This window comes from Vulpes vulpes, chromosome 8 (assembly GCF_048418805.1).
Source record: "Vulpes vulpes isolate BD-2025 chromosome 8, VulVul3, whole genome shotgun sequence".
In the NCBI taxonomy this organism is placed as follows: domain Eukaryota; kingdom Metazoa; phylum Chordata; class Mammalia; order Carnivora; family Canidae; genus Vulpes; species Vulpes vulpes.
Genome location: NC_132787.1, coordinates 4,660,872 through 4,685,696, shown reverse-complemented (window position 1 = coordinate 4,685,696; position 24,825 = coordinate 4,660,872). Strand labels below are relative to the sequence as shown.

At 55.5% G+C, this 24,825-nt stretch overlaps 1 protein-coding gene across 2 annotated transcripts; it reads left to right on the top strand.

The window, feature by feature from the left end:
* The first annotated feature begins 280 nt into the window (after positions 1 to 280).
* Positions 281 to 24,750, top strand: ASIC1 (acid sensing ion channel subunit 1). 2 transcript variants are annotated; one of them, XM_072765327.1, is made up of 12 exons: positions 281 to 542; positions 1,439 to 1,816; positions 2,430 to 2,625; positions 18,790 to 18,940; positions 19,566 to 19,693; positions 19,977 to 20,127; positions 20,521 to 20,577; positions 20,999 to 21,152; positions 21,593 to 21,684; positions 22,187 to 22,266; positions 22,372 to 22,476; positions 22,630 to 24,750. In XM_072765327.1, the coding sequence occupies exons 2-12, from the start codon at positions 1,455 to 1,457 to the stop codon at positions 22,732 to 22,734; spliced, it is 1,581 nt and encodes a 526-aa protein (XP_072621428.1). In that variant the 5' UTR covers positions 281 to 542; positions 1,439 to 1,454; the 3' UTR covers positions 22,735 to 24,750. The 2 variants fall into 2 exon arrangements, with proteins under 2 accessions (XP_072621428.1, XP_025856086.1); XM_026000301.2 differs by lacking the exons at positions 281 to 542; positions 1,439 to 1,816; positions 2,430 to 2,625 and adding an exon at positions 14,802 to 16,130.
* Positions 24,751 to 24,825: the final 75 nt, after the last annotated feature.

The following is a 24,825-nucleotide window of genomic DNA, read 5'->3' as shown; positions in this document are numbered from 1 at the left end:
GCGGGGGGCAGCAGGGGGCGCGCGCGCGCACACGGCACACACGGCCGCACACTCACGGGCCGCGGGGCCTCGCGCGCAGGGACGCGGCTCCCGGACCGGCGGGAGGCAGAGCCGCGGGGAGCGGCCGCGCGCAGGGGCGAGGCGGCGGGGAGCCCTCGGTCCCGCTCCCGCTCCCGCTCCCGCTCCCGCTCCCGCGGCCGGGGCCCCGCGCGCGCCCCGGCCCGGAGACACCCTCGCAGACACTCGTAGGCGCGCACGCGCACCCCGTCCCCTCCCCCGCCGCCTCCCGGCCGGACGATGGATCCCTGCAGATCCCGGGGCTGAGAGCGCCGCGCCGCGAGCCCCGGCACCGCGAGCCCCGGCGAGCCAGCGAGCGAGCCGAGCCGAGCCGGGCCGGGCGGGCCGCTCCCTGCAGGGCTGAGCGCCGGGGCCGCGGGCTCCCGCTCCGGGCCATGAGCCCCTCCGCCGCCCGGCGCTGAGCCCGCGTCCGGCCCCGCGCCCAGGACCCGCCGCCGCCTGCCGGGCGCCCGAAGCCCCCCCAGGTGGGTCTCCGACGCCCCCGCCTCGGGCTGCGGGACTCCCCAGCGCCCCGAAGCCAGGACTTTCCTCCCCTTCGCCTCCCCCGGCTGCGCGGCCGGGGCGGCTCGGCGGCTGGGGAGGGGGCGGGGGCCGGGCCGGGGCCGGGCCGCGCAGGGGACCTGGCTGCGTCGGGGAGCTGGACTGGAGGGGGGCTGCGTCCGGGCGGGGACAGCTGCTGTCGGAGGGAACCGCGCCCCCCCAGCGTCCCCCCCCGCCCCGGGCTGCCCCCGCCCCCGCCCCCCCCCCCCACCCCCCACCCCAAAGGTGCGCACACACAGCCCGCGCCGCCGGTGGGAGAACTGGAGCCGCCCGCAGGTGAGGACGCGGGCCGGGCCCCTCCCGCCTCCCGGGGTGGGGGGGCGGCTAGCCCCGGTCTCGCTTACCCGGGTGAAAGCCCAGTCCTGGGGACACCCGTGGCCAGAAGCTCCTGCCCTCCCCCCCCCCCCGGGGTCTGTCCATCTGGGGGAGTCTTCGTCTCCAGGATGGGGCGGACATTCCTGTCCCAGACTGACCCCACATCTGGAGGGAACTCCTGTGCCTGCCTGTGGAAATATTGGGACTTCCTCTCGCTCTCGGATGACTACATCTGGGGTCTCCCCTGGCCTGGGAAGCTTTCCTGGGAGAGCATTCTCTTGGCCTGAGCTGACCCCAGAGCCCCTGCATTTGGAGGAACCCTCCTCTAGGAGGGTGTCCCTTGGCCAGCCACCTCTGGGCTCACACAGAGGGAAGTCTTCTGCCCCAGAGGCGGCGGTGACCTCTGGTGATAGGGATTCCCAAGGGACACAATTGCAGCCCCCCCCCCCCAGCCCCCATGTGTACTGTCACCGCAGGACAATAACAGACTACCCATCTTCCCCAGGATCCCCTCGGCCAGGATGGAACTGAAGGCCGAGGAGGAGGAGGTGGGAGGCGTCCAGCCGGTGAGCATCCAGGCCTTCGCCAGCAGCTCCACGCTGCACGGCCTGGCCCACATCTTCTCCTACGAACGGCTGTCTCTGAAGCGGGCGCTCTGGGCCCTGTGCTTCCTGGGCTCACTGGCTGTGCTGCTGTGTGTGTGCACCGAGCGGGTGCAGTACTACTTCCACTACCACCACGTCACCAAGCTCGATGAGGTGGCTGCCTCCCAGCTCACCTTCCCCGCCGTCACGCTGTGCAATCTCAACGAGTTCCGCTTTAGCCAAGTCTCCAAGAATGACCTGTACCACGCTGGGGAGCTGCTGGCCCTGCTCAACAACAGGTGGGCGGCTCCCACCCATCCTGGCTCGCTGGAGTTGCATGCATCCCAGCTCCTAGTTATTCCCATCCCATCCGGGTGCTTGCCTTTCTAAAGCCACCATAGAGCCCAGACCACCCTGTCCTCCAGGCTCCCCAGACCTGCCACTCACAGCAAAGGAATTGGAGTACTGCTGAGCCTGCAGTGCAGGGCACCCAATCTCTGATTCCAGCATAGTCCCAGCCTGAGCTGTGAGACATCAGTACCCTCTCTAGAGTGACCTTTGTCACCCTCCTGCCCCTGTGTCTTGATCTTCTTCTCCTTACTTGAGGGATGGGGGCAGACCATCTTTACCGGGTAGAGACTGTAATATAAAAGATAGCTCCTGCCTTGATCTCTCTGCCCTCCTCTCCCTTACCCATGCAGCCACTGCAGACCCTATTGTCTTCTCAGACCCCATGGGGCAGGTCCTCTGGACACACCTAGTTCTCCTGTGCCCGTGCCCAGGCCTGATCCCCAGGGCTAACTCTGCCCCCTGCCCCCCCCACCCCACCCCCAGTTGGGTTTGGGGTCTGGAGGCCTAATGGAGGCAGGGATGAAAAATGCTGATCCATTCGCTGCTCACCCTGGGCTCCAGGTATGAGATACCGGACACACAGATGGCAGATGAGAAGCAGCTGGAGATACTGCAGGACAAGGCCAACTTCCGCAGCTTCAAGCCCAAGCCCTTCAACATGCGGGAGTTCTACGACCGCGCAGGGCACGACATTCGAGACATGCTGCTCTCCTGCCACTTCCGTGGGGAGGTCTGCAGTGCTGAAGACTTCAAGGTGGTGAGTGAGTCCCCTGGTGTGGGGTCCGAGTCAGGCCTCTGGAGGAGGAGGAGGAGGAAGAGAAAGAGGAAGAGGAGATTAGGAGCCCTGGGGCCTCTGTCAAGCCTGCTACTCCGGGAGAGGAAGCTGAGTGTCCCTGGGGTTTGCTTCTGTCAGGAGAGATCTTAGTTCAGTACAGGGGCTCATTTGCTCTGTGGGAGGGCCTGAGCATCAGCCTTGTGTCCACGGCGACAGGAAAGAGAACCCACAGTGCACAGCACACACCGGCGGACATACCCACACAGAGTCTGGCATGACCCCAACCCCATCAAGATTACCTTTTGGGCTACAGGTGTCAGACCTGGACGTGGTGGTGGGTAAGCCGCAGCCTTGTTACTAGAAATGAGGTCTGAGGACCATCACCTGGAAGATTGAAAGAACTGCAGGACTTAGCCACCCCACTTTCCAGACCTACTGAATCAGAATTTGCATTTTGACAGGTGATTTGAATTAAGTTTGAGAAGCACCATGAAACATAGGAAGTGAGGGAAGCTTTCTCTTAAATAGCTAGACAGGTAATTCTCTCTGTGCCACACACCCCCTCCACACACACACACACACACACACACACACACACACACGCATACTCTCTGATTGGGTTCCTCCCCTTGTCAGCAAGAGCCAGTGTCTGAGGAAGGAGAGGTTATTTGGGGTACAAAGTCATGGCTGAACTGGAGGCTTCCTTTGCTTCTTTTTTTTTTTCCTCATCTCTTTGCTTCTGAAAATGGAGATGCCCCACAGTCCCACACAGCACTCCCCGCAGATGGGGTTGCCTCAAAGCGAGCATCCCAGGGAGGGTTAGAAGTGACTTGCATCTCATGTGCCAGGTGATCCTGGGCAAGTCATACAGGTTCCTGAGAGGTTACAACTAGACAGAGGCTGGAACGGGACCAAAGGACCTGAAGCCATAGGTGAAAAATGACACCAGATGAGAGAAGGATGCTTGTAACTCTTCAGAATGCTTTGTAGGCTCTCAGTGCAATCCCCTGGATAAACAGCCATATTATCTCTATTTTGCAAATGCGCAAACTGAGACAGAACAATAGGATGAGTCGCGGGTTAGTGACAGGTTCGGGATTAGAACTCATATCTTTGTAAAGTTCCAACGTAGTATGCTCTTTTTATTACTACTGCCAACCCTGGAGTCGTGATGTCCACTTCCAATTCTGGTCATTGCTCTTTGAAAACCCAGTCTCTCTAGGATCCCCTTCCTATCCATGCCTGCCTCTAATGCTCTGCTCTCAGAGACTCCCTTTTCTCCCTTTCCCGTTTCTCTCCTACTTGCTTGCATCCTCCTAGCATTATGGGAGCATGAACTGCACTTGTTTGTGTAGAAATATTGGAGCCATGGTCATCCTTGTTTTTTCCTGCTGAGGTTACAGAAGAATTCCCACCTCTTTAAGCCCTGTTCTGCAGACCAGTTTTATGGGCCTTTGTCAATCCTGCCAGACAAAGGTTACATGCCCATACTCCTTGCTGAGCCAAGCTGATGGGGAGCATAGGGTGATGCCTTAACCACTTCCTTCTTCTCCTTTCTCAAAACAGGGAAGTCCTGGATTCTCCAGAACCTGAGACCAAAGGGTTCCCAGGCTCACCAATTATGTACCCATGAGTAGAAGTTAGGTGAGGGTGAAAGGCAGAGAGCCGTCCTCCTTTGCAGCATACCCAATATATAGCAAAAGGGACCAGCAAAAGAGAAAACCCAGTAGCTTGGATGGTTTGTAGTATTGAATGAAGGGCTAAGAAGGCATAACATGGGGATACAGTTAGTCCATAAAAAGTGTTCAGTTGAGGCTCCGTTTGTCCCTCATGTCCGGAAGGATTCCAAGTGGTGATTGCTAAGACATGTTAAGGTTCATGAAAATGGAGATACTGAAATGTGATTGGTCCATGTTATCTGAGGGGACAATTCTAAGTGTCAGATGGTGATATGACTGGTTCACAAAGTTCTGGAGCAATTGGAATTCTTGTTCTTGCTTGGGGTTGGGGTGGGAGGAGATATGAGAGCTGATAGCCTGCAGTCCCAGCCCTGGCTCTTCTTGGTTCTGGGTTGCCGGGGAAGACCAGGTTTTTGATGTTTCTGAGCCCATGTCAAAGACTTGACTCTGAGTCTGGCTGCACCCAAACCTCTCCGCGCCTCCTTCTACCCTGTCTCACTGACCTCCTTGCTCACTGTTTCTGTGTCCGGAGCTCTCCCACTTTTGCCCATAGGGATGTCCCCACACAGATGGGAGCTTGGCTGTGAGTCCATGTCTGACATCTCCCGAGGGGAAGAGAGGGGCTGCAGTGCTCTCCTCCGGGTCCCTGGTACTTAGGGGCGTAGACACTCCTTGCCCGAAGCTCCACCTACTTTGGTCTAATAGTTAACCTCTCCTCTCCATCCTTGCCATTCTCTGCTAGGTCGAGAGGTATGTATCTAGCCCCTGGACAGTTGTGGCACTGAAGAAAACATTTGCCTCTTGGGTCAGAGCTTAGGAGAGACCATCTTGGCATCTGCTGCCTTGAAACAGAAACCTAGAGTCCAAGCCCTGGTTCAGAGATTTTGCAAAATACAGTGTGCACAGGTACATGTGAACTCCTCTGCAGGTTTCCAGGGGCCAAGCTCATCTGACAGTGAGAACCCTGCTCATAGAGGACAGTTCAGGAGGCATAAGGGCATACTCTGGTCCCTCAGAGACCCTGGTCCCTCTAGCAGGGATCTGCAGTGACAAGTGTTCCCCTCAGATGTCTTCAGAATCCTGCTTAACTGCAGCAGATGGACTGGTGGTCACAGTGTTTGACTGGGTCTACCCACCCCCACCCCCCAGCTGTAGCTGAGTCAGCTTGGGAGAGTGAGGATAAATATGGGGAACCTGGGTTAATCTGGGAGAAACTACTTTGGGACTGAAGAGGCCGAGGGTGGACCGTAGTGGTTCTCTCCTGAGCTACCAAAAGAGGAAGCTACCAAAGACCCACTGTCAAGGACCCCTCTTCCCTGGCCAACGCTGCTTTTCCTTTGAGGTGGGATGTTTGGTTGCCGGGGCAACGGGGTCTGAGGCTCTGCTCTCCCACCCCACCTCAAGGCCAGTCAGGCCAAGGCAGGGCAGGGGTTCCTGGAGGGGGACAGGGGCGCAGCTGTCCGCCGTTGTCTGGGTGGGGGCCGGAGGGAGTGAGCACAGCCGCAGCTGGTGCCAGCCTCCAGCTGCACCTTATCTGTCCCTGGCAGTGGGAGCTCCTATGTGGCTGGAATGCTGAGCAGCGCCAAGGGGAGGGGGCTGGCAGATGGCTGCCCAGTCAGCCCTATGCCATCCCCCTCCTCCAGCTGAGACCCAGAGCCTCTGCCTGGGGCAGAGAGAGAAGGGAATTCATTTCTGGGCCCTGGAAGAGAAGGAAGGGGAGGGCAGAAAATGGAAATCTTGGGGGTGGGCATGCAGTGGAGATGGTATTCTCTCTCTTGGGGGGTGGAATTGGGGGACAAGGGATTGGGGGACACGAATCCTTGAGGTGGCCTACAGGAGTGTCTCCACCCCCCCACCCCCTGCCCAGGTCCCTGGAGTAGAGACAGGAATTCCCCCAGAGAGATGGACTGAGGAGGAGGGGTGGGACAGAAATCCCCTGAAGGTCTGGAGGGGGCAGGACTCTTCTGGAGCTCCTAGAGGGGTTAGAAGGTGATAGAAGTGGGTGTAGGTGGGTGATCCTGAGACCTGGAGAGGGGAGGGAGAGGCCATCTTACAGCCAGCTGAACCGGGCCTGGCAGGTGCCAGAGACAGCTTCCTTATCCCCGCCTTAGCTCTGCCCCTCGCCCCCCTCCCACCCCGAGCAGCTCAGACCAGGAGTCCCTGGGGAGAGCCCAGCCTCACTACCCCCGGTGTGTTGCCTCCAGCTAGCAGGGAGTGGAGGGGCTTCTGCACGGAAAGGCTGCCCAGACTGCAACAGAGGGAAGGAGGTCCTGAGCACCACCACCCCCCACCCCACCCACCCACCCAGCGGCGGACCCTACGCGTCTCTGTGTGTGTGTTCGTGGGGGGCCGGCAGCGGCAAGGGGAACCTGCAGACGTTGCAGCGGGACAGGAGAGAGGCCGGAGTGGAGAGGTTAACTTTGGAGGAGGGCATTCCTTCCAGCCTTACCCTTCCTTTCTCTCCCTCCCTCCCTTCAAAGTGCTAGAGGTTGAAGGGAGGAGGCTGGAGTGGAGCTGGTCGCAAGAATACGGGGACCCTGGTTCGGGTCTCCCCCTCTCTCCCTTTCTGTCTCTCTCTCAGATGCATATACACACACAAACCTCCTTTGGATCACGTAGCTTCCTCTCTCACCTCCTCTCCCTCTCCTTCCTTCCTCCCCTGCCGTTCTGGGCTCCACCCCTCTCCCAGACTGCAGTTAGCTAAGAGGCTACTCTAAGTTAATTGATCTCCCGGCTGCTGGCTAAAGTAATAGGGAATTGATGTAAGTAACTAAGTGCCTCTGGGGGCAGAGTGGGAAGTGCAAGGGTGGGGAGGAGGAGTGCTTCCAAGCCAGGGGCCTCTCTCCTGCCCCGGCCTGCCGGCCTGCCCAAAGCTCAACGGCATGGTCACTGCTGCACCTGGTGTGCATCCAAGAAGCAGGGGTGAGGCCTGCAGAGAGGCCCACGTTTCTGCTGTGGGTGGAGGTGGCTTCTGAGCATGCTTCAACTTTGTGGAAGGCACTTGCAGTGCTGGGGGGAGGGGAGATGAGTCGGTCTGAGGTGGCGGCTCCGGCAACTTCTACCCTCTGGCTGAGAACCTTCCAGTCATGCTTGTGTGGGGATTCTGGGAGGCAAACGTGGAAAGCAGAGAGCAAGACTGAGAAGTGGTACCTAGTTCTGGCGGAGGATGAGGCTGGGCACCGGGACCCCTCGGTTCTATTTTAGGCATAGTTTCATCTGGCTCCATTTCTCAGCTTCTAGGCACAATTTCCTGTGAGGAAAGGAGGCTCTAAGTAGATGGCTAAATTACTTTGCCAAGAGGCAGCCCCTCCTTCAGCCTCTGGGACTCTCTTGGCTGAGCCCACGCTGGCCCATGCATGGAACGGACGCGCGGTGCTGACTTCCCTGGACACGTGGATCAGACACCTTCCTCGTGGAAGATTTTAACATGAGCAGGAAACAGCCGAAAGTGTATTCACCTGGAGGGGAGGTTCCCTTAAGAAACCACAAGGACAGAGACTCTGAGGCCCCCAGGCTCTCCGGGGCTACTCCCGAGGTAGAGGGAGGGCAAGTGGCGGATTTCTGGGCTACTGTGAGTTCTTGGAAAGGAAACCCTTTCTCATCCCTTTCTCATCCGTCTCATCCGCACTCCCTTGACGAGGCTGCAGTCCCCGGGGCCCTGGGAGGCTGGGCTGTATGGCTTAGTGCTGTGTGTCTCTAATTGATGCGTCACATCATCTAGCCAGGCTGGGGACATCCCGGGGGTGAGACCGCTGCAGTGGCCTTACCATGGACAGCAGCCAACTCAGCCTTCCTGTGCCCGTGCCACACTCACTCCAAGTGTGCAAGCACACAGGTGCACCTCGGTGGGGGTGTCTCGGAATGGGGGACGTAGATTATGGCGTGAAGTGGACGCGTGTGGATGTGCCTGGGGGCACTCGCAGCTCTCTTAGTGCAATTGTGGGAGGGAGCTCGTGTGCAGACAAACCTTTGGTCGCATGCAGAGCACATACCAGCAAAATTAATCATCTCTTCCAGTCGAGCTTTGCAGTTTACAAATTCCCTTTATTTTAGCTCCTGATCCTCATAATTCTGGGAGGCAGGCAGATATTAATATCTTCACTTGAGAGATGAGGAAACTGAGGCTCAGCGATGTTAGGTGACTTGGCTGAGGTCACACAGCCGGTGCATGCCAGACTGGGACCTTGACTTCAGATCTCCTAAGTCCAGGTTCTTTGTGTGTGACTGTAGGAGTGGGCCTTGTGGAGCAAGGGGAGCAGGGTGTCTGGCTCCCCACTTGCCATGCTCTCTCAAGAAGCAGGAGGCAGGAAGGAAAAGAAAAGGTGCAAAAGAGAAGGAACCCCAGACTTAGGCTGGCGACACCAAGTCTTTTGACTCCTCTGCCTTTCCATTGTGCCATTTGGCCAAATCCCAGCTTTGCAAGGTAGACCCGCCACTGGCTTTCCTCAGGTGGCTCCAGGGCAGCCAAGCTCTGCCAGAGGAGGTCACACAACAAGCCAGCTTGAAATCACCTTGTGCTCATGATCAACATCCTGAAATGGGCATGCAGTGCCACCAAGCAACCCTGCTGTGTTTTCCGGGTCACCTTGCTCATCCCAATGACTCCTTCAAGCTTCTCTGCTCATCTCAGTCACCCTTCCTAGCCCCCCTTGCACCCTCGGCAGATGACTTTGCTTCCTGCTTCACCAAGAAGATAGAAGGGACATCTGAAGAAAAAAAGAAAAAAGGGACATCTGGGTGGCTTAATGGGTTAAGCATCTGCCTTTGGCTCAGGTCGTGATCCTGGCATCCTGGGATTGAGCCCGCATTGAGCCCCGCATGGCTTCAGGCTCCCAGCTCAGTGGGGAGTCTGCTTCTCCCTCTCCCCCTTCCTCTGCTCCTGCTCTCTCTCTCATGCTCTCTCTCTTATACTCTCTGTCTCTCTCTCAAATAAATAAAATCTTTTTTTTTTTTAAAGAAGCCTCGGCAAAAAAAAAAAAAAGTAAGAAGAAGAAGAAGCCTTGGCCAAGATCTCCCCCTTCCCATTGGGGAACATCCCTCTTATCTAGGCTGAAATCTCAACCTATTCCTTTTTTTTTAAAGATTTTTTAATTTATTTATTCATGATAAACAGAGAGACAGAGAGAGGCAGAGACACAGGCAGAAAGAGAAGCAGGCTCCATGCCGGGAGCCCGACACGGGACTCGATCCCAGGACTCCAAGATCATGCCCTGGGCCAAAGGCAGGCGCTAAACCACTGAGCCACCCAGGGATCCCCTCAACCTATTCTTTCCGACCGATCTCCTTCTTCCAGTATAGGAATTTCACCCTAAAGATTTGCCTCTCCCTCAGCTATGGTCAGTCTCTCCCTCTCCAGGGGAATCTACCTGTTGACACATGAAACATGCTGAAGATTCTCCCATCTTGAAATATGTAGCTACAATGACAGGTAACATTTATCGAGCACTTACTATGTATCAGGGTTGAGGTTAAGATAAAAACCAAAAACCAAAGGTCTCTCAACTCCGTGGCTTGAGCTCCAGCTCCCACACTCTCTCTGCTTCCTTTCTCAGATAAAATTCGGAAAAGTAATGTATATATTCCCCATCTTCTCATCTCAAACTCATGCTCCAATCCACTTCAGGCTGCCTTCTGTCCACTCCCAGCACTCCACCAAAACTAAGAGCTGAGGCCACCAGCGACCTCCACGTGGCCAGAACCTGCAAACATTTTTTTTATGCTTAATCTCTCAATAACATTCAAAATGGTTGACCACCTTCCCTTTTTTAAACTTTCCTGGGGCGCCTGGGTGGCTCAATGGGTTAAGCGTCCAACTCTTGATTTCGGCTCAGGTCATGATCTCAGGGTCATGAGATGGTTCCACGTGCAGTGGGGAGTCTCCTTGAAATTCTCTTTCCCTCTCCCTCTACCCCTACCCTTAACCCCTCTCACTGCACATACTCTGTCTCTTAAAAAAAAAAAGAGGAAAAAAAAGTGTAAAACATTTCTAATACCCCAGAAAGTTCCTTTGGGCCCCTTCCTAGTCAATGCTACCACACAAGAGTTAACCACTATTCTGACTTCTGGTGGTGCAGATACGTTCCACCTGTTCTTGAAGTTCCTAGACTATATGTATTCTCCAGACAGTACCCACACTTTTGTGTCTGTCTTCTTTTGCCTCATGATATTGTCTGTGAGATTGTTTTGTTTTGTGTGGTGGTAGCACTTTGTCAATGCTGTCTAGTACTCATTATGTAAATATGCCAAAATGTATTTATCCAGTCTACTCTTGCTAGACATTTGGGTTGTTACTAGTTTTTTGGCTATTGGAAGTAAAGCCACCATGAACATTCTTGTTCATGTTTTTTGGTTGTCCTATGTACTCATGTAACTGGGAGCTGTGGTTAAGTCACAGGTTGGGACTCTGTTTGGCTTTGGTGGATATTGATCAATCTAGGCTTGCTCTCTTTCTCTTTCTTTTGACTTCCTATTCTATTCTTGGGCCATCTCTTCTTCACTCATGTCAGCATCTAGACCTTGGCAGGTGCCAGATGTGTGCTTCAGCCTGGCTGTCTTCAGCCTCTGTGCTAATGGCCAATCTCCCTGTTCACATCTCCACTTGGATGTCCTGAGGCTCAAAAAACCCAGTATGTGCAAAGCCAAATTCATCATCTTATCTCCCAAACTAGTCCTTTCCTTGTGTTCCTGGCCCAGTAAACCACCCCACCATTCAGCCACTTATGCAAACTAGGAAGCATCCCTGACACTCCATCTCCCTCATCTCCCTTAATAGGATCTGCTACTGATGCCTCCTAAACATCTCCACCCTATCACCCTGCTGCAAGCCAGTCCACTACTCACTCCTTGTCTCACCTGACCTTGTGATGGTTTCCTGGCAGGTCTTCCAGCACCCCCTCTGGCTGTTCCAGTAGACAAATCCAAATTTTTCAAAATACTGCTCTGATCACTTGAAGTCCTCCCACGGTGTGCCTCCCATTGTCCTTGGACAAGAATCTTTGCTGTGGGGACACCTGGATGGCTCAGCAGTTGAGCGTCTGCCTTCAGCTCAGGGTGTGATCCCGGGGTCCAGGATTGAGTCCCACATCAGGCTCCCTGCATGGAGTCTGCTTCTCCCTCTGCCTCCGTCTCTGCCTTTCTCTCTGTGTCTCTCATTTAAAAAATCTTTTTAAAAAAATCTTCGCTGTGGCCTGCAAGATCCTGAGGGGTCTGGGTCCTGCCTGTTTCTTCAGCCTGTTCTTACCCTGCTCTGGATGTCCAGTTATATCCTCCTCCTCCGAGCTCTCCCCCCACCCCACCCAAGGTCTTCAGGGCCTTTGCATAACTCTGCTCTCTGGAATACTCTTCCCCTGCCCCACCTCATACAGACCTAATTACTCTTTATTCTTCAGATCACAGTTCAAACATCATTTCCCCAGAGAAACCTACTTTGATTCCCCGGGCTGTGTCAGAACCTCCTGTCACTCACTCCCAAATTATGTTTTCATAGCCCTGATCATGATTCGCAAGTAAGTATTTACTTTTGCAATTTTTAGAAAATGGTATCTGTCTCCCCCAGTTAGACAGTAAGCTCCACATGGGCAGGACCTGGTTCATCATATATTCTTCATGTGTCCTCAGCCCATAAACACTCAGTGACTATTTGATGAATAAATGAAAGAATGAAGGAGGAAGGGATTTAGAGGGGGATGGTCTAATTCTAGTCTCATGCCCACCACTTGCTCTCCATGAAACTTGAACAGGTCACCGTGCCTCGGTTTCCTCATCTGTCAAATGAGGGTAAAGTTACTCAAACTCTTTCACTAGATTGTATAAGGATATCTACTGAGAAGCATGAAACATTCTACAAGTGTTGGCAGGGGGGTGGGGGGGTATTTCTATTTATTTACTTACTTACTTACTTACTTATTTATTTTTGTGAGGGGGTTTTAGAAAGAGATGCAGAGAAAGTCAGAAACCACTGAGTTGCCACACACAGTTTAAGAGTGATACTGGGTAGGGATTGACACGGGGAAGGGTTGCATCCTTGGACAGAGCGTACAGAATTGGTTTGTTGTTCTGCGCGCATGTCTACTTGGCCACTTCTCCTGGGGCCTCTGTGTGTGCTGCTTGATACTTTCCTTACGTGCCATTACTGTGAAATATTCGGATTTGTCTATTGGAACAAGATGAGGTGGGAGGGAATGTTAGAGGAGGGAGGAAATGCGGTTGGGGTGTGTGTGTGTGTGTGTGTGTGTGTGTGTGTGTGTGTGTGTGTTTGTTGCCCCACAAGGGAGCTGTGTGTAGTGCTGTGTAGGTGTGCAGTGTGGGTCTTTATGTTGGTGTGGGGGAAGAATTGTCCCGCCATACCCGGATTTGCTGTCCTCTAAAGCTTCTGGGTGTGCATGTCCCCCCTCTCTGGTGAAGCCCCAGGATAGAAGCATCCCCTCCCTTAGCCTCTTCCCTCTGGAAGTCTAATCTCCTTCCCCTTCCAGGAAGTCTGAAGGAGGAGCATAATGCCCTCTAGTGGGTGTGGAACGCATGGGCAGCTGCAGCTTCCCCACCTCCCACCCAGGCCTAGAACTTAATTTACCTCTGAAACATCCTGAGGATGTGCAAAGCCCTCTGAGAGCTGAGGTCTGATGGGGGGGGGGGGGGGGGGGGGGGGAGCAAATGCACACAGGACCAGAAACAGAAAAGGAACCCCTGAGTTCATACAGAAGAAGCCTGAGGACAACAGCTGAAGGTGTGTGGTGGGGGGTTCTCTCTCTCCTCATCTCTGCAGTGGCCTCTGCTGTTGCCCTGGGTCTTCCTGGTCTTTCTCAGTTCTGTTTTCCTTCACATGGTCCCTGAGTCTTGCTCTTTCATTCTCACAGTCTCTGTCGTCAAAGAGTTCTTGGTTACTACTCAAGCCTGAAGGGACTTGAGCAGGATGGGACCCTTTGTTCTGTTTGCTGGGTGGGTACTAACTATGCCCTGTGCAGTCAGGGAAGGAAGGCTTCTTGGAGGAGGTGACATGTGAGTAAGGTCTTGAAAAATGAGGAGAAATTCTCCGGATGGAATCCGAGGAAGGCACAGAGCTGTGAATGAGCCTAGGGGATCTACAGAATAGGAGAAGGGCACGCTGGCTGGGTGCTGGACTGCTGTGGAGGGTGGGGAAGGAGGGCTGGAAGGGAAATTGCCAAGGCCTCATATAACTTTTCCTGAGATGGAGGTGATTTTACCAAGAGGCACTGGTGACTGAAGAAGGTCTCTGTGCAGGAGAATGGTCAGAATTATAGAAGGTGAGGAGAAACTGTGGGGAGGCGGGGAGTTAGGGGGTCAGGTGGAAGGCTGATGTTTAGGCAAAAGAGATGAGGCCAGTCTGAGGGCAATGGTGAAAGGATGGAGAGGGGCCAGATCTCAACGGCTGCTCTTCCCTTGGGGCCTCTGTGTCCCTGGCAGCAAAGTTGAGGCCAGAGGTCCCACATCAGTCAGTGCCACTGAACTTGGCATCTTGCCCGCTATCCCTAACACCCTCCAGGGTCTCTGCATGCAAATGGAGAAGGGGAGAGGTGTTGGAGCAGGGAGGGAGGGAGGGAGGGGGAAGAGAATAGGGAGGGGGTCTGGGGCTGTGGATGGTTAAGGAATGGCAAGGCCCAAGTAGACTCATCGGACCCCCACTGCTTTGTTTCTGGTCCTGCAGAGGAAGGGTTAACCTGCTTCCCCTCCCTCCCTCCCTCCCTCCCTTCCACTCCTCCCCTCAGGTCACCTTCTAGGCCCTGGAGACTTGACTGATGGCTCAAGTTCTTCAATCAGTGGCCCTGAGTAATCAGAGCACACAGTGGGGCCAGGGGCCTGGGGTCAGAGAATGGTAAACTGGGAGCAAGGGGAGCCTCAGAGACTAAGGTGCTGGGGCTGAGGGTTTGGGGGGCACCCCAGGTTGATTCCCTAGGCTCTCCACCTGACCTGGGAGATTGCCCTGATCTCATTTCTTCTGCCTCCTGGACAGAATTCCTCGAACTCCTCTCCTGGACCACTGAGGGGTGGGCAAGCTAGGAGGGGGAGTGGTGATCTGCCTGGAAGCTTTTCAGCTGCAAGAGACTGGGTCCCTCCCTGCCCCCCCTCCTGGTGCCGGGAACTGGCCATAAATGAGTCTGTGGTCAGTGAGAGACCTCTGCTAATGGAACCTGGGCTGCCCCCCAAGCCACAGAAGGGAAAGGTGGAGGAGGAGAAAGTGACCTAAGTACAGCTCAGCGTGGGGGGGGCATGTAGGGGTGGTGCTGACTTGAAGCTCTGCCCGGGTCAGGGGAGGGAGGGGAGGATAAATGGGGTTGGGGACTGGCTGGAGGGAAACTGGAGGTCAAGGCAATGATTGCAGGGGAATTAAGGGTTCAGGAAGTCACCGGGTAAATTGGGGTTGGGGCAGTGACAGGAAGGGAACTGGGGTCTTAGGAGTGTATTGGGAGAAGGTGGGGGCATGATCATTGGAATAATTGGGGAGATTATGACTCAGGGGCAGTCAAGGAGGAATGAGAGTTCTGAGAGAGAGAGAGCTGAGAGAGTGCAGAGACTCTTATGTCTCAGGGGAATGGCTGCACCAGTGAGAATGGGGGCGAGGACCCAGAACTGGGGTAGGAAGGTGGAGGGAGATGCTGAGGAGCAGATGAGAGGGTGACGGGCAGCTTAAGCGTCATGGGGGAGGGGCAGGGGCTGTTGCCGTGAGCTGTGGGAGCAAAGGAGTCTCACCTGGAGCCCGGAGGCTTTTCCAGGGCTTCCACTGTCTTCAACCCTCTCTGTCCTGCTGGAGCTGGTGGCCGGAAAGGGGCTGTGGCCCGCCTCCTCTCCATCTGGCTCCCTTTCCCGCTGCCATCCATTATTCATCAGCCCAGACGCCCGCCCTCCCAGGCAGGGCAGGCAGGTCCTCCTCTCCTCCCCGCCCCGCCCAGGCTCAGCCACACCGCCGCCGAGCAGCCACACGGCCGGCCGCCGAGCAGCCACACCGCCGCCGAGCAGCCACACCGCCGCCGAGCAGCCACACCGCCACCGAGGCTGGGGCAGGCGGGCGGACGGAGGAAGAACGGAGCCTCGGACACCTGCGGAGGCGCTGGGTGGCTGGCCCTGCTGGTCCCTGCCTGAGAGCACATCTGCCTCTCGTTTCTCCTGCCAATCCCCCAGTGGAAGGCCCTGAAGAAGATGCCCATCCAGATCTTCTGCTCTGTGTCATTCTCCTCTGGGGAGGAGGCCCCAGGGCCCTTGGGAGATGTTTGGGGTTCCCACCAGCGGCGGCAGCGGGACAACTCAGAATCAGAAGAGGAGGAAGAAGAGAAGGAACAGGAGGCAGTGAGGAAGGAGGCTAGAGAGGAGGATTCGCCCATGGATCTGGTGGCCTTTGCCAACAGCTGTACCCTGCATGGCGCCAGCCACATCTTCGTGGAGGGAGGTCCGGGGCCGAGGCAGGCCCTGTGGGCAGTGGCCTTTGTCTTGGCATTGGGCGCCTTCCTGTGCCAGGTGGGGGACCGCGTCGCCTATTACCTCAGCTACCCGCACGTGACTCTGCTAGATGAGGTGGCCACCACGGAGCTGGCCTTCCCGGCAGTCACCCTCTGCAACACGAATGCTGTGCGCCTGTCCCAGCTCAGCTACCCTGACTTGCTCTACCTGGCCCCCATGCTGGGGCTGGATGAAAGTGATGACCCTGGGGTGCCTCTTGCCCCACCGGGGCCGGAGGCCTTCTCTGGGGAGCCCTTTAACCTGCATCGCTTCTACAATCGCTCCTGCCACCGGCTGGAGGACATGCTGCTCGATTGCTCCTACTGCGGGGGGCCCTGTGGCCCTCACAACTTCTCGGTGGTGAGTGGGGGCCCATGCCTGGCACAGCACCCTAAGGGTGTCCACCACAGCTTACCCTGAACATCACCTCCTGGGACTGGGGCTGGTGGCCATCCTGCCTCTCCTTCACCTCACCTGAGCCACCCACCCTTCCTGACAGGACTCAGGGAGGCCCAGCTTGCCCTGGGGCTGGGCCTGGGCTGCTGTTTTCAGGTCTGTACTGGTACCGCTCTTCATGTTAGAATCTGGAAATACATCTGTGCTGATTGGTAATTAGTTGCTGCCTGGAGGCCACCAGGGTCTCCCTGAATATTCTCTAGCATCTCCAGCCCTTCCCCAGACCTCCCTGTGATCCAGCAGTGCCTAGAACCTTACTGTGTCTCTGAGGTCATACTTTGCTCTGCTGGTGGGTACCTAGACCTGGCCTTAAAAATTTTGACTGTGAAAAAAAAAAGAAAAAAAATTAAAAAAAAAATTTTTGACTGTGACCCCTGGGCTGGAGCCAGAGCAGGTGTCACCTGGTCTCTGGAGATGCAGGAGAAGGGTGTGGAATGCAGGTGGAGGGGTGAGGACAGTCCCTGACTCCACCCCACCACAGCATTCTCAGCAGTGACCAAAGCCGGGACTTCAGTGCATCCTCACTTGGTCTTTCAGTGCTTCTACAGGGTGTGTGTGTGTGTGTGTGTGTGTGTGTGTGTGTCTGTCTGTCTGTCTGTCTGTCTGAGGGAGAATAACAATCCTCCTAAATCTTCTCCCTCCCCCAGGTCTAAGTAATCAGGAATCCTCTTCCCTGGGAAAGTCCTCAGTGGCAGGGTCAGCCTCCTGCTTGCCCTCCCATTCTGGAGTCTAGGGCCTTCCTTGCTGAGAGACCAAGTAGCACCCCATCCCCTACCCAGTTCAGCTTCCCCTTCTGTCTGGCCTGACTCCTCTTGTGCCCCGTCCCGATGCCAGATGCCAGGCCTTCCCTTCCCACACATCTATCCCCTCAGTCCTCTACCTCCTCCCTGGCACAGGAGCAGGTCGGTGTCGTCATATAAGTGCATCATGGACTGGCTGCAGACAGAGATCAGGAGGTTTATGGCCACTGGGCCTCAGGGAGGTCAGGAAATAAAGGAACATGAGATAGGAGTCAACCTGGCTTCCTCTAGACCAAAAGGTAGAGCAGACACTTCTCACACAGAACCACCAGGTGGCAGCAGTGGCCCACAGGTCCCCTGCACAGCTCAGCCCAAGCGAGGCCAGTGCTCTCAGCCCCCCACTTTCCCAGACGGAGGGGTAGGCATGGGTGTGTGTTGCGAGCCTGTGACCGAATGCCACAACACCTCTTAGTGGGCTGGGGGACGACGAGTCCTTGGAGTTCTCTCTCAACTTCATCTGTGGACTTTGCCCTTTCTTTTCTGGATGGGGAAGAGGATCTTCTAGGAAGGGGGAAAGGGAACATTTAGGACTCTATTTCCTAGTAACCCCTGACTTCTCTGGTCTGGCCTGACACTGTCTCTCTCTTTCTCTGGCATATGTGTGTACTTAACCTTCTAACTCACTTTGTGGATTTTGTTGCCATCAAGCAGTAGGAAAAGCACACTCACCTCATTTTTGTGGGAACCTGGAAACATTCAGAGAAACTGTGGGAAGAGGGCCACAAAGAATTGCTTCACTCTTCTCTTTGTGGCTATGTCATCAGGGTCTTGATAAGGGCTGCTCTGAGGCATGGAGTAGGAAGACTGCCCCCAAGGCTGAGAGCTCCCCTGAGGCCCCCTCAGTTCTGCACAAGTGTTGCCAAGCATGCCATGCCCTGGATTCTCAGTACCAAATCCTGGGGGAGGAGGTACTGGTGCTTGGATGAGCATGGTCCTTGGGATGGCAACTGGGTCAGTTTTCAGGTTCTGGTGATGATGGGACAGTGATGGACACAAAGGGCTAATGGCTGGGGGGGGGGATTAACCTTGGGGAGAGCAGGATTTCAGATGCCTGGGGCAAAATCCAGAAGAGAAGATATATCTCAGAAGCCCTAGGAACTTGGGCCTGAGGAGAGGGTCCTTAGGAGGGACCAGGAGTATGGCAGTGACGGGATCCTGGTGATGGAGGTTTATTTGTCAGGGTCCTCCCAGGACTGCCATTCAGATAGTTTAATTGAAAAGACTTGAACAAAGGGACTGTTTATAGAGCTGTGGGCAGAGTAAAGGAAACTGCCTGAAGGGGCCTGAGGCACTTCGTGATAGTGGGAAAATTGTCACATAAAGGCTATAGGGGCACAGGGAAGTGGCAGGACTTTGCAGGGAGCCCTCCTGGTGGGATCTGCAGTCTCAACGGGTCTAAACTACTGCCAGAGCATTCTCAGAGCCCTGAGGGGTGGGGAAGGATGAAAACCCTGATCTCCCCTCCTTCTGCTCTCTGATCCCTCTCGGATAAGCTCCCATTGGCCACACCCACCCCGAAGCCTGTCCAAGTGGCAAAGGAGCACAGGGCAGTGCACCCCACAGGGATCAGCATTCTAGGGCGCACATCAGGGCAAAGGAAGGCAGAGAATGGGTGGGAAGGAGGACAAATGGAGAAAGTGCTGCACAGAAGGGATCGTTCCAGAAGTGTGTTGAGATTACAGCAGCTGAGGGGTCTGGGGACAGCCCTTGGTAGGTAGGGGGTGCTGGCAGGACTCTCAGGCTCTCCACTCTGCCCTCGCCAGGTCTTCACACGATATGGAAAGTGCTATACATTCAACTCGGGCCGAGATGGGCGTCCACGGCTGAAGACCATGAAGGGTGGGACTGGCAATGGGCTGGAGATCATGCTGGACATCCAGCAGGATGAGTACCTGCCTGTATGGGGAGAGACTGGTATGTCACTTCTCTCAGGGGCCCCTTCCCATGGCCCTAGCCATCAGCCTCCACCAGGGGACTCCTGAGATCCATTGTGGGGCCCGAGGCAGGACTTGGCCCTCCTCCCTTCCTCCCAGCATCTTGCCATCTCCATCTCCGACTCTACCTGACTGCCACCCTCACAGTTCCCTGGCTCCCCCTTCCTGGCTCAGTTACTCTCCAAGGTAACCAGCCGTCGCTTTCCATCAGTGGCCGCCACTCACTCTATAAATAACTCCCTCTCTTCTTGGGCTGCCTGCCGTCAGTCTGGTCCCGAGGGACCTTGGGGCTGAGAGAGATAGGAAGAAGGGAGACAGGGAGGGGGAGTAATAGAGAGTGTCTGGGAAAGAATTTGAAACCGCAAGATGCATACCCAGAGCCCGGTAAGAAAAGCATGTAGGATGTGGTGTTCATCAGGGCAGCGTGGAGCTAGTGAACCCGAAAGGAGGCTGGGAATGGGCTAGTAACCCCCAGAGACTAACCCCTCCCCCAGTCCCAGTGTGCACTGTGCTCACCCCTAGGAAAGACAGCATGGCCCCAGCTCTGAATGAGGTTAGGGAGTCAGAAGCCCTCCCAATACACCCCCTGCTCCTCATTCCCATAGATGAGACGTCCTTCGAAGCGGGCATCAAAGTGCAGATCCACAGTCAGGATGAACCTCCCTTCATCGACCAGCTGGGCTTTGGTGTGGCCCCAGGGTTCCAGACCTTTGTGTCCTGCCAGGAGCAGCGGGTGAGAGGGCCACGGGAGGGTGGTCCCAGGGCGTGTGTATTGAGGGGTCGAGACGGAGTGGTGGGTAATCAATACAGGAGGGACAGGTGAGCTAGGGCCTGGGGGCTGATCTGACTAGTGAGAAGCCTGAATGAACAGGAGTGCTCTGCAAACTCTGAGACCCTCAGAGTCTGTGGAGGGACAGGGAGCAAGGCTCCTGAGTTCTGCGTCTTGTCAGAGAAGTCCATCAAGGTGACTGGGGGAGAAGTCCCCACACCCCCCAGCTCCCCGGCTCTCCCAGCAGCTCATCTACCTGCCCCCGCCCTGGGGCACCTGCAAAGCTGTTACCATGGACTCGGATTTCTTCGACTCCTACAGCATTACTGCCTGCCGCATCGACTGTGAGACACGCTACCTGGTGGAGAACTGTAACTGCCGCATGGTGCATATGCCAGGTCAGGCCCCAAAGCTCCAAACACAGTCTTGGAGCCCCTCAGCCTGCATTGCCCCTCACCAGCTCCCCATCAACCTTCTGCCAACATGGAAGCAAGATTAAATGGCTTTTCTGCACCCCAGTTCTAGCCCCATTCCATACTCATATGGCTCTTGTCCCTCTAACCTCAATTCCCACCTGTACCCATAAAAATGTGTGGGAAGGGGTCCAGGAGGGATGGACTGTGGGGTGGGTGGTGTGTGGTCACCTTTAGGACATACTGGGGGCTGGCTAGCCCTGCCTTCCCACCCACTCCCATCTTCCAGTTTCTAGGCGCTTGGTACCACCACCACCATCATCATCACAAGACCCCTTTAATCTCCATCCTGCACCACTGTCTTTTCTCCTCTGTTAGGGGATGCCCCATACTGCACTCCAGAACAGTACAAGGAGTGTGCGGATCCTGCTCTGGGTGAGCACCCCTGTCTTGGGGCAGTCTGGGGGAAGGAAGGAGCCACATGCATAGGGGTTTTAGGCCAAGCTCCCAGAAGCTTCCAACAACTCCTGGATCAGGCTTCGCTTGGAATCTCTTGTGTCTGACTAAAGCAAGGCTGGGAATAATATCTCTAGAGGCCCCTGTGCCCTCACCCTCTCTCATCAGCACCTCAGCTGGTTGACCCTTGAGGGCCCCAATGAGATATAGGACTAAGAAATACCCATGGGGAGGCTGGGTGAGGATCAGCACAGGGCAGACACAGGGCTCAGGTGAAGAACAGGTCAGAAAAAGAGAAAGGGGCCTAGGTTTCCTTCGGACAGGGCCAGGATGTTCGTGTTGGGAAGGAGCTGGCCGAAGGGCACCACTCAACTGGTGCCTCTCGCCTGGTCGGGCACAGACTTCCTGGTGGAGAAGGACCAGGAGTACTGTGTGTGTGAAATGCCCTGCAACCTGACCCGCTATGGCAAGGAGCTGTCCATGGTCAAGATCCCCAGCAAAGCGTCAGCCAAGTACCTGGCCAAGAAGTTCAACAAGTCTGAGCAGTACATAGGGTAAGGGCTCTGGCTGTGCAGGGCAGGGCCCTTGGGCTGGGACTGTAAAGGGTGTGAGTGGGCTTTGAGGGGCCGGTAGACAGGAAGAGATTGAGATGAAAAGGGGAAGGCAACCAAAGAGTCTGGGATGGGCATGGGGGGCAGATCAAGCTGGAACAAGCAATGGAAGCACCTCTCTTTCCTCCTTGCATCATTCTGTATCTTCATCCTCACTGCTGTAACTGGGAACAACCCCATGCTTGCCAGTGTGCAGAGCATCTTTTCATTTTTGCCATCACATTTAATCCTCACGACAGTTCTACAATGAGGGTACCCCCATCAACATCTCATTTTATGGGTATGGAGATAGATTCAGAAAGGGTAAGTTGCCAAGGTCACCTAGTCAGTGAGGGACAGAGATGTGACTTGAACCTAGGTCTCCTCCCCCAACCCCTTTGCAGGGAGAACATCCTGGTGCTGGACATTTTCTTTGAAGTCCTCAACTATGAGACTATTGAGCAGAAGAAGGCCTATGAAATTGCAGGGCTCCTGGGTGAGCTGCTCATGGCACTGTCCCCTTCCCATGCCATGGGCATGGTGTGACATCCTACCGCCCAAAGCAGGCTGCCCGCCTCGGTCCCACAAGTTCCTTTGTCCCCTGCCATTTCCCCCCTCTCCCGGGGCCTTTCCCCAAACTCTGTTGTCTTGGTGGGAGGAGGGGGTGAACCTTCTCTTAGGGCAAAGTGGAAGAGACAGGCCCGTGGGTATGAATGGGGGACTATCTCATAAGCCTCTGAAAATTCACCCAGAGAATGAATGTTGGGGTATTTGATATTTTCTGAATAATACCTGTTCGCTTTAGAAAAGTAGAAAAAAATGCAGAAAAACATAGAGAAGAAAATGAGAACCCCACCAGAATTGCTCTGTGCTCCTTTTATACAAAGGCGGTCCATCTTTTTGCAAATGCGACTTGCCTGCCCCTGTCCCAGGGAGCTCTGCTGCTTCCACGGGGTCCCGACACCCCTGACCTCCCCGTGCCCTCCCCACTCCTGCAGGTGACATTGGGGGCCAGATGGGGCTGTTTATTGGGGCCAGCATCCTCACAGTACTGGAGCTCTTCGACTACGCCTATGAGGTAAGCGGGGGCGGGGCGCTGGGGCGGGGCCACCGGAGGGGCGGCGGGGCGGGGCGGTCCTGGGTCCTGCCGGTCTAACCTCTCGCCGCCCCACCTCTGTCCCAGGTTATTAAACACAAGCTGTGCCGAAGAGGAAAGTGCCAGAAGGAGGCCAAAAGGAGCAGCGCGGACAAGGGTGTGGCCCTTAGCCTGGATGACGTCAAAAGACATGTGAGGGAGCGAGACAGGGGTGCCCTCCAGTCCTGCCCCTACCCCCAGCCCCACGCCCCTCCCTTGCCACCTTCTCTCCTCTGCCTCTCCCACGCCCCAGCACCACCTGTGGCCCTTCTGATAACCAGTCCCTGTCCTGTGCCGTTCCCCTAGAACCCGTGTGAGAGCCTCCGGGGCCACCCTGCCGGGATGACGTATGCTGCCAACATCCTACCTCACCATCCGGCCCGAGGCACTTTTGAGGACTTTACCTGCTGAGCCCCGCAGGCCACTGTACCAAAGGCCTAGGTGGGGAGGGCTAGGAGAGTAAGGGGGCCCTCAGCTGCGACCCCCCACATCTGCCCTGGGGACTCACTCCCCCCTCCCAAGGTAGTCTCCCACTCCTGGGCAGTCTTTTCCTCTGGTCTGCAGAGGAAGGAATCTTGACCATAGAGCCCTCTCCCTGCCTCTACCCCATTCTTTTTATTTTTACCGAAACTAATCTTAAAAAAACTAAACTAAACTAAAAAGAGAGAATGGGGCAGGTGACCTCAGGCTGCCCCTCTCTGTTCCATGCTGCCTCCCCCAGCTCCCAGCCTGAATTCTGTCTGTCTGGCTGTCTGTCATCTGAGTGTCCACCTACATTCTGCTGCCACCAGTCACCAAAGCCCCTCCCAGTGGGGGGTGGAGGGGATCCTTGGGGTCTGGAATTTGGCCCCAAACCAGAGAATGTACCTTGAAGGGGAGGGCTAGTGGGGGGGGCTTCCCCAGCCTTAAGAGACCCTCTCAGCCCAGTGACCCCCCCAACCCCAAGTCTCCAGGCAGGAACTAAGACTCTAGTCCCCATCCCCACCCCCTTACATGTGAAGTCTCTAGGGAGTTGGGGATGGGGGATTACCTGAAGAAGTGGATGATGGGGAGGAGATGTGGCCCTGGTGCTGTAGGCCACATCCTGATATCTGTAAGTTTACCCCCACCCCAGAACTGCTGGAGAGAAATCCCAAGAGGTAGCACTCCTTTACCATCCCATGAAAGATCCAGCTGGTTGGCTTCCAGCTCAGGGAGAGGGGCACTGGTGCCTAACCTCACTGGTCCCTCTCCCCAGGGCCCCTGCAGAGGGCCACATCCATAAATTTTCTTATGGAACTCTCCCAAGTCCTCTTCCCCAACTTCATTTGCTTCTCTCAACAACCTCATCTGCATTTTCTATTTCTATATGATACAGACTCTATATTGCTATATCTCTGTATATACTTTCCCCTAACTCTGTCTGTCTCTACCCCCATCCCCTCTTGTCTCTAAGAACCATCTTCCCACCCAAAGTTCCCCTTTCTGTGTTTCTACTCCCTCCCTGGTCTCTGAATGCCTTCGCCTGTATAAAGAGTTGGACTTTCTCCCCTGGTGTCTGTACTGTGTACACACATCCCTCTGAGAAGCACAAGGAGACGACACGCGCATTGTAACCTTCGCACTGTCTCGGTGGCGACATAAAGGAAGCTGTGAATCACAAGCTCTGCCTCTTTCTGGCCTCACCCTCTCCCCCCAATCCCGGGCACCCTACGCCCTCCCTGTAGCCTTAACATTCCCTCCCCTGTCCCACCATCCCAATGCCCTTTGCCTGGCTGACTGTGGCTTCCCCCGAGAAGGGGTAGTTACAGACAGAGCCCCCCACCTAGGGAGTGGAGATCTGCTCTGCACACTAAGCCAAGGGTATCAGACACAAGGGGAACTGTGGATTGGTGACTCTTGTAGCTGGAACAGCGGCATGCAGACTAGCAGAAGTTGAGGTCCTCAGTCAGTGACCTTTCCTTTCTTCTGGGTGCCCAGCCTCCTTTCCTCACCTAATACCCAAGCCCACCACTTGTATTTTCTGGTGAGGTATGGTTTGGTAATGGTGGGAAAAATACAGGCTTAGAGTAGTTGAAAGCTCTGCTGTTCTGTCCCTTCCTTCCTATCTTAATGAGAAACAAGTGAGGTAGAGGGCCCGTCGTGCCGCCTCCCCCAGGCACTCCTCCTAGGCCAGAGGCCTACCCCTTCCCAGGCCTTCTCTACCCAGCTGTCTCTTGGTTTCCAACCCCAGAACAGGACTTTGGCAGGTCACCTGTACATTGGCCTGGTGCTGGAGAGTGAAGCTATGGGATTTTCGGGAACTCTTGGTTCCTAGAAATTCCTTGGAGATCAGACCTCTCCAAAGGGAAGCAGGAGCAAGGCCAATGGGTGTGCACCGGATGGGGAACAGCAGGCAGGGCTTGGGTGACGCATGCCTCTGGTCTAATAAACTGGGTTTCAACCATCTCTTCGGTGTCGTTCTTCTCTTCGAGAGTATTTAGGTCTCCCACGAAGTGCCTCCAGCTGAGCTTAGCTTGGGGC

Coding starts and splice junctions, on each gene's coding strand:
- ASIC1 (XM_026000301.2), top strand. CDS start 15,474: ATGCCCATCCAGATCTTCTGCTCTGTGTCATTCTCCTCTGGGGAGGAG. Junction 16,131..18,789: donor GCCCTCACAACTTCTCGGTG/GTGAGTGGGGGC, acceptor TGCCCTCGCCAG/GTCTTCACACGATATGGAAA. Junction 20,128..20,520: donor CCGCATGGTGCATATGCCAG/GTCAGGCCCCAA, acceptor CTCCTCTGTTAG/GGGATGCCCCATACTGCACT.